Source organism: Octopus bimaculoides, chromosome 16, assembly GCF_046866305.1.
Source record: "Octopus bimaculoides isolate indiv1 chromosome 16, ASM4686630v1, whole genome shotgun sequence".
NCBI classification, from domain to species: Eukaryota; Metazoa; Mollusca; class Cephalopoda; order Octopoda; family Octopodidae; genus Octopus; species Octopus bimaculoides.
In genome coordinates this window covers 58,521,248-58,530,627 of record NC_142943.1, presented here as the reverse complement: position 1 = coordinate 58,530,627, position 9,380 = coordinate 58,521,248, and the positions used below count along the sequence as shown (strand labels likewise).

At 34.5% G+C, this 9,380-nt stretch overlaps 1 protein-coding gene across 5 annotated transcripts in view; it reads left to right on the top strand.

Annotated features, from left to right (window-relative positions):
- Positions 1-8,715, top strand: part of LOC106877883 (uncharacterized) — an 18,186-nt gene extending 9,471 nt beyond the window's left edge. The window contains exons 1-5 of one of the 5 annotated variants that reach the window (XM_052974069.2): positions 584-860; positions 2,165-2,366; positions 4,554-4,638; positions 5,292-5,368; positions 7,773-8,715. In XM_052974069.2, the coding sequence (XP_052830029.1) occupies positions 2,204-2,366; positions 4,554-4,638; positions 5,292-5,368; positions 7,773-7,780 (333 nt within the window). In that variant the 5' untranslated portion in view covers positions 584-860; positions 2,165-2,203 and the 3' untranslated portion in view covers positions 7,781-8,715. Of the gene's footprint in view, positions 43-583; positions 861-2,164; positions 2,367-4,553; positions 4,639-5,291; positions 5,369-7,092 lie in introns of those variants that run through there. The other 4 variants (XM_089364836.1, XM_014926925.3, XM_089364835.1 and 1 more) reach the window with 4 other exon arrangements.
- The last annotated feature ends 665 nt before the right edge of the window (positions 8,716-9,380 follow it).

The following is a 9,380-nucleotide window of genomic DNA, read 5'->3' as shown; positions in this document are numbered from 1 at the left end:
AATAAACAGAAATACCTAATAAAATCAACATGTATCATTTTACTGTTTCTTTTGTCTCTTCATTGATTGTATATTTTTATTATTTAAAAAAAAATTGTTATATTAATATATTTGTCTGCTTGTGTTTACTTTATGCATATTTCAGTATTATGTATACTTGTCATGTATTTGTGTGTACATCATTAATATATAAGTGCGTGTGTTTGTGTGTGAAAAGAGGGTGTCTGTCTCCAGAACACCAAAGTTGAATAACGTTTTCATGCTTGGATTTGTAAACTATGATAAGAATAACACCTGTCAACAAAGAATTTGTCCCAAGGAAAAGAATACTCGTATCCTATATGTTTTTGCATGCAAAATTCAAAAACAATGTGACATTTATCTGTATCACCCACAGTTTCTCTGTTCCACGATATCAACACAGACACGGGTAAAGTGAAACACAACACAGCGAATGTCATGGTAACAAGCTGCTAATGCCACGCTGTCTGTTGATTGGTTAAAATTACCCAAAATTTTCCAACTTTAATTCCTAACATCAGATGCTTTAATTTACGAGATAAAGTAATTGGTTGATCGTTACCAAAATTCAGTGTTACATCGATACATCTAAATTGAAAGCAATCTGAGCAAAATTAAAGGGGGCTTATTTTGCGAATGAAACTAACTAGATCCAAATTTAATTGTAAAAGTTTCATTTTGGACTATTTTTTACACAATTTGCCACTTTTTGAAAATTCTACGTAACACTTTAATAGATTGTGATAATTCTGCTCTCATTAACGCCGGAAAAACCTAAAGGCGTTCCATTTGACACGCGTCGTTGCAAATGTTTGTTTACAAACAAGGTTTATTTCGTCGTGAGTGGAATTTTTCACTTTTCTATACGTTCTTATCATAATTTCAAAATTCTTATTTCTGAAAAGATTTCTTGAAAAATTCATCCTTTTAGCTTATTAAATAGTGTGAAACTGGGAAAACACACGCACATGCACACATAAATACGTATACATATTGTACATTCCCATTTCTAAATATCTGTTTTATTTTATTTTTTACATGATTTCTTTTATCTTTACACACACACATACTCATATCTGTATCTATTGACATGCCCCTCTATATATTTATGTCATGGAATTATAGCCATGTAGCTTAACACCAAGATTCAATGTCTGTCTACCCCATGATTTCTTAAGTACATGTCAGCAAATATAATGGATTAAAAACTATGGTTTTCTGCTCCCCACCCTGCTGCTTTGTATCAGATCCACCTCACCCAAGAAGACTTATAGTTAATTAACCGTAGAAATAATTGTTATACTTATTCAAGTTCGTCAACTTTTTTAATTAAATTAACAACGGCGGCATCAGAAATGTTCAAATAAATGTAGAGCGTCTGTAACTAAAAACCTGGAAGTATTTACTTCCGGTCTTCTATGGTTCCTGGTTTCAAATTTCGGTGTTTGATTTCGCATTATATCCTGCTAAAGGCCACCAGTTAAGTACCAGCAAAGAGCTATGGTTTAATTCAGTCGATTGTATCATTTGTTTACACCCTTACCGTCTTTTGTTCAAGTCAGAAATCATTAATGTTAATAAAACGAATATTCTAGAATATCGGTTTAAACATCCAGTTATATTTTTGGGTGGCAAGCAAGGTGTGATGTCATCGAAGCTGGAGGTAAAAGGTTTGCCGACCAGTCCCTGGATTACATCAGAGAGGGGAGGCTGGTATGCATGGGCGACTGCTGGTCTTCCATAAACAACCTTGCCCAGAGGATAACTTTGTAGGTGTAATTCCATGGTCATTCATCACCAAAGGAGGTCTTTACCCTTACCCTGGTGTAACTACAGATGCCCCCACAAACTTTGTTTGCAAGGTATTGGCCAACATGCAGCTATAGTAGAAGACCACAACTGACAGTCCATGCAGTGGGATTAAAACTCTAAACATGTTCCAAAGCAAACTTCTTAACCACATGCCATGCTTGCGTGTGCACGCACGCACACACATCTCCTGTGTGTTTTCATTCATGCTCACAATCATATTGTGTTTTTCCTGTGTCTTTTAATTTCGTTTTAATTTTTGCATTTGTTGAAACCCTAATCAAGCAGGAGATTTATATTTGCAATTATTTAAATTTTTCTTTTTAATTTACAGACATTGAGTAAGTTTCAGTGTGCAGACAGTGACTTTAACATGAAGAACATGCTAATCATCGCTGTCCTTACTGCATTGATTACTTTTGTAGTTGGTTTTAGCTTCACATGTCATAAACCTGTGGATTGTTCTAGGTGTTTGATGATAGAAAGTTGTCAGAAAAGTCAATGTAACTGTTGTGAATTTTGTTCTAAAGTTATATGTAAGTATCACAGATTAAACTGCATCATATTATCTTTTCCTTTTATGCTTCACTTGTTTCAGACACTGGACTACGACCATGCTGGAGCACCATCTTAAAATAGTTTTAATTGAACAAATCAACCTTAGTACCTTTTTTTTTTCTCTTTCAAGTCTGTTATTCATTGACCCTTTAGCATTCATGTTATTCTGTCAAATGTAATGCTTAGTTATTCACATTCTTTTGAATTAATCATGCATTATCTTCTAGCTTCAGAATTTTGATGATGGTGTTGGGAAGTGGTTATACACCATTAGGTGTACTCCGCTTCCGTACATTAAATTTCTTGAAGAAACAACGGAACGCAGATTCTGAACAACACAACAATATTTATTTACTGTGGAATTCGGTAGCTCGTCGTCTTTGGTTACTGAGACGCCGTCAATGAAGTTCGTGGTTATTGGTGTAGCTCTAGTGCTGGAATGTTGGAGAGAGCTCTGTGGGACGTCTAGGTTCGACGGAGATCAGCGAACGAAGAGAGTGAGAAAAGGCGCCAAAGCTGGGTGTCGAACTCTACGCATGCGCATGAGACTCTTCCTGTATTCCTTCCGGAACTAGTCCCTGCGCATGCGTGGATAAAACTCCGGACATTGAATATATAACAGTCGTCTGCTATAGGTGTCACTACAATGGTATTGTTTGTTTTTAGAATGACATTGTAGAACAAGTGTGAGAGGCTGGATCTGGCCAGTTTGAACATAAAAGCAGTAAAATATTTAGGCCAGCTTCAGCTGGTTTAAATGCTAAAGGGTTAAACTGACAGAAAGGTTATAGATGGAATTCCTCTGATTATCAGCTTGTTGGATCAGAGTTGACCTGTGACTAAATAACCACAACCAAATGATTAACATACATCTTACAATGCCAGATACTTCTGGCAGCTCAGCAACTATTCTCAATGGCCCTACTGTTTACTTTGCCTTCACATGTATCATTAACTCTTTAGCATTTAAACTGGCCATATCCTGCTCAAATATTCTCCCTGTCTTATATATTAAAAAAAAGCTAGCTAGATCTAATCTCATACATCTATGGCCTTTTAAAGGTAAACAATCACATCACCAAATTCTCAAAACTGTAAGATAATCCATGATTAATTCAAAACAATTTGAATAAATAAGCTTTACATTTGACAAAGAAATCTAAATACTAAAAGGTTAAAGGTCTTTTTGTATCCTATAGTTGTCAGCTGTAGTTGCTAGACCCTTTGTTGTATCTTACTTAACCTTCTTTCTTCCACACACTGTCATCATTCAGCAGTCCCTTGTAACATTTCCATGTTTCTTTCCTCTTGGCATCAATGAGGGTGAGTACCCTACTATTATTGACTGTCACACATGCACTTTTTCACCAAGGACATCCTGGTTAACACTGATACACTAATTCTCAATTTGGAGCACTTCACACCTCTAATCCTTAAGATGCAAAACATTAGCAACTTTGTACTTCTTACCAGGTTGAGTATACTGGATGTCTAGCTTCTCTTCTATAATTCTTTATATTCCACCTTCTTGCAACTCCTCCAGACCTGCTTCTTAGCTTTTAAGCTCTACCTACTACTTTATTTCATCATTATGTTTCCCCTTTACTTGTTTAAACCTTGCTCCATCTGGGTTGTGACTTTCAATTGGTTGTCTTGTTTCTCCTCATAGACATTACCGGATACTTTCTTGAACTTACATAAGGAATTGTGACCATTTCAGCTTCCATTCATTCCTTCAGTTTGTCTTCTATGCTTAAATTCATACATGTTATCTTGAAGTCACTGGTTGCTGGTCTCATGTTGTATGGTGCATTCTTCACTGAGGAAAGACTTAGTTCTCAAAGCTACCTGTCCCTGGTTTGCATGTTTGCCTAATTGGTAGATGATCAAATGGTTGGCTGGCTTGTTAACTATGTGTTGCAAACGGTCATATCATTTTCATCACAGAATTCCAAGAGCATTTCACCCTCTTCATTTCTTTTACTGTTAGCATAGCTTCCATGGACATTTGGGTAATCATTGTGATGTTGTCTAGCATGTTAAATGAGGTCCCCAGCCAACATAATGAGGTCTCTGTCATCTGTTATTGAGTAGGATCTAATAGAAATGGCTGTGTTACCTATAATTAACCACATATTATTATTTATTATTTTTTTTTTTTGCAGATCACAGTTATTGGAAGTTTGAAGAATATTTCCCATTTAAAATAACTACTTACTTTCCTTTTGTTGTCACAAACAAGTATGATAGGTATATAACTTTGAATCTATATGATATTGTCATTTAAACATATTATTTTATTTTTTGCATAAGCAACCCCTCCTGCCATCAGAGTTCTTTGACAGGAGATATGATGCAATAGGATCAAAACAAGCTCATGATATTAGCTCTTCAATTGTGTATTTAAATTCCACAAGGATTCTGGGTTATTTTTCATGTTTTTTTTTTACTTAATTTTTGAGAGCAGTCAGGTTCATTTTTAGTATTCTTGTTTGTAAGAGCAGTCAAGTTTATTTCAAATATTCCCATTTTAAAAATCATCTCTGGCTAATCGTTGAGAGGACGTTGGTGTTGTGAGCAGTAAAGAAATAAGAAACTCTTAGGAAGGGCATCCAACAGTGGAAACCATGCCACAAGAGGCAATTGGAGTCTGGTCAACTCCATGTCAAACCGTCCAACCCATGCCAGCATGGAAAGTGGATGTTAAACGATGATGATGAGCACAGGGGTTGATTTGATTGATTTTAGGCATCTTCCTCCTAAAATTGTTGGCCCTGTACCAAAATTTCAAACCAATACTGCATCAAATATTTCTTGAGATTATTTCATGATCTGGAAGAAGGTACCAATCAAAAAGATAGACTCACTTCTCTTTTTGTATTTCCTGTTTAATGTTTTTCTAGATGTCAACCTAGTGTGAATGTTCTACATGTGAACAACCCAGTGTATTTGAATCCAGATTCTTCTGGTACCTCAGAACGTAAGTAATATTCTTACCCAAAACATACCCTCCTAATTTTCTCTGAGATTGTTTATAAGGTTAGATCCTACTTATGGTCTATTTCTATGGAACTAAACAGATGAGAGCAGCTAAATGTTAAAAAGAAAGAAAAAATCTTAAACCTTTTGAACCTATAAATATGCTTTAGTGGCTGCGACTTTGTTTGACTATATCTCTGGAAGGTGCAATATTGTCTGACCGGAGCAATCATGGATAAATTGGATGTTAAAATGTTGATTAATGATACATGTGTTTGTATGCATGCATGTGCATATATGTGTGTGTATGCATCTATACATGTGTGTATCCATGTATATGTATGTATGCATTATATATATATATATATATATATATATATATATATATATATATTTTATATATATTACTTATATTATTATTATTATCATATATATATATATATATATTGGTATGTTGGTGCAAACAGGAAAAATAGAACTTAAAATATGAGTATATGTATATTTTTATTAATATTTAGTGGAAATAAGAAGTCCATGCTAATGCACGAAACTTTTGGACCTTGAATCACTGTCACTTCTACTAAATAGTAATATACACACACACACATATATATATGTATATATATATATATATATAAACACATACATATATATATACACACACACACACGCACACATATATATATACTCATATATGGGATAGACATGTGGCAAGAATGGATGAGGATAGCTATGTGAAAAAGTGCCACACCCTAGTGGTTGAGGGAACCTGTGGAAGAGGTAGACCCAGGAAGACCTGAGATGAGGTGGTGAAGCATAACCTTCGAACTTTAGGCCTCGCCGAGGCAATGACTAGTGACCGGAACCTTTGGAGATATGCAGTACGTGAGAAGACCTGTCAAGCCAAGAGAGAGCATAATCTGTGGCCTCTGCCAGAAGTGTAGCCAGCTCACTTATTCATATCTTTACTTCATTGGACACTAAACTCTGCTTGCGAAGACCTGTTGAGGCAAGTGAATTTGAATTTGAAATTGAAATCGAACCAAATTCGATGACTAGCACCCATGCCAACCTCTCCTTCATTGAACACTAAACTCTGCTTGCGAAGACCTGTTGGGGTAAGTGAAATCGAAATCGTAATTGAACCATATTCGATTACTGGCACTGTCCGAGCGTGATTATTGCCACAGCAGTGTCCGGCTTCCGTGCTAGTGGCACGTAAATAGCACCATTTGAGCATGATCGTTACCAGTGTCATCTTATTGCACTTGTACAGGTGGCACGTAAAAAACACCATTTTGAGCATGGCCGTTGCCAGTACCGTGTGACTGGCCCTCATGCCGGTGGCACATAAAAGCACCCACTACACTCTCAGAGTGGTTGGCGTTAGGAAGGGCATCCAGCTGTAGAAACTCTGCCAGATCAGAGTGGAGCCTGGTGCAGCCATCCGGTTCATTAGTCCTCAGTCAAATCATTGGAACATGATGCAGTCTGCTAACCAGTCAGATCATTTTGAACCATCTATCCAATGAATGCAAGCATAGAAGACAGATGGTGGTGGTAGTAGTAGTAGTAGTAGTAGTAGTAGTAGAAGATGATTTATGTACATTTAACTGATCTAATGCTGTTATGTACTGTCTTTGTTTATATATAAGTTTATTAATTAATAATTAAACTTAATATTGAATTAATAATGCCATTTATTTATTTTTCTATTTATTTCAGGTTGGTTTCATTCAATAACTTCATTATTTGTAGGTTAATTCCAGAACTATGGAAGATAGGAGTCTCTACACTACACTACATATCCTGTAGTCTGGCTAACCGTTGGGGCACTACCGATGACTTTGCAACCAGATCCCTACAAATGTCTTTGTCTTCTGCCTCTTGCACTGCATCTCTCATCTTTAGATCTGTCCACTCACAGGTGTTGCTTTGCCACCTCTTTCTCTCTCTGTCTCTGCATAGGGCCTTATTGCCTGCCTTATTTTTTTTTTTTTTTTTCACTTCCTCACTCGTGACACAATCTCTGTATGATATTCCTAGAAGTCTCCTGAAATCTCTGTAGTCTGGATTCGTCTTTCGATTTCTGCTGTCAGTGTCCATGTCTCACAGGAATATTGTACAATGATTTCTGAAGTTACTATATGAAAATAATAGTTAATGGTGGGATGATGTTGTTAGTATAGCTGGACAAAAGTAGCAAATTGGCAGAATTACTAGAACACGGGAGAGAACGTGCAGTGATATTTGTTCTGATGGTCTGCACTTTGATTTCAAATCTTGCTCAGATCAACTTTAAACCAATTTTATATTTCAGTCACTTAAAAAAAAAAAAAAGATTTAATTCAAGTCTTTGGAACTGTTAAAGCTTCTAATGGGATGTCTTGCATTCTCTGTTCCAGCTCTTTAAGTTCTAAATGGTAGCACCTACATTATGGCTGATGCAAAGCTGTACCAATCTTGCTTTTCTTTGGGACATCATTGGTGGAATGTATGAAAAAAAAAGACCTTCATCAATCTGCAAGTGTTAATCTTCCATACAAACACACACACACACACAAAGAAAAAAAAACTTGTCCAGACCAATGCTTTTGAAAGGAACTTTCTGACTGAATGCAGAAATCTATGGTCAGAGATGTCAAGAATTAGACTAGCAAAAACAATTTTTATGAGTACTGATACAATCTAATGATCTAATAGTAATGTTGGTTTCCTAGTCATGACACTCCAACATTTTCAAAAATAGTTTTCAATGATGAAAGCATTCAACTTTCATTACAAAACTGTTATACACTTTACTTTGCTTTTCATTCATTTTATTATTATTATTAATAATGATTATTAATAATAATTTTATCCATTAATTAAGTTTCAGACATGTGAGAAAAATTTCCATATCAAACTTAATTTTCATGTTATCCTTTCAGTTAGTTTCAACTGTAAAAATTATCTTTTAGTTTATCTTTTTAGAAAATTTACTGAGAAATATTTTAACACTCTTTAATCCAGTTCAATGCCAGTAGAAAATATAGGCCATTTTTACAAAAATAATCTTCACTTTATAGAAATTTAGTCTCATCTGAAACTGTTGAATTACAATATTCTTCCTCTCCTCGTCTTTGATACTTCCATTGAAATTTTTTAAGTAAACAAATGATTACATTTAAATAATAAGTCTATCATTTTATGTTTTCAAATTATTTTGTATGCATTGCTAGTAATGAAGAATAGAGCTTAAAACTATCCATGAAATTTGTTTTTTATCTGTTCTGATATTTACAAAATTTTATAAATCAAGGAAATAAACTTAATTCTCTGTTTGTAATAAATAACATCTAAAATCTCCATATCTTGTTTGTAATAATTTATATATCTTATAAATCCTGTTAACATTCCATTTTAAGGCAAAGCAACTCAAGACCTTCTCTTTGTAAAGTGAAGTTAGCTTACACAGAACCCATGTCTTTCTAGATGCCACTATACAAAAGATTTAAATACACTGCTTGAAATGCTAAATGTTCATTAGTTTAACCATGCTTCTACCTATACTATGTTTGTGTGTGTATTACACACACACACACACACATATATATATATATATATATATATATGTTTATATACTTTATTTGTGGATTAACAAGGCAACCAGTGGTTTCATGGAGAAAGATCTCCACAATTATTCAAGTGATCCATTCGAGAATGTTGTTATTTATCTCCATTTTGGATGAGAATACATGAGGTAATGTGAGATTTCAAAATAAACACTCAAGTTAGAGAAATAATATCTTAATTCCTCTGCATTGGCCCTGGATTTTGCATATGCATATTGTATAAATATGTGTGTATATACATGTATATTCATATTTGAGTGTGTATGTATGTATGTATAGTGGATGTATTTTTATATCAGCAAATACCATGTTATATATATATACATATATATATACATATATATATATATATATATATATATCTGAAAAGGTCTTTGTTTTTATTTTTACATATTGACT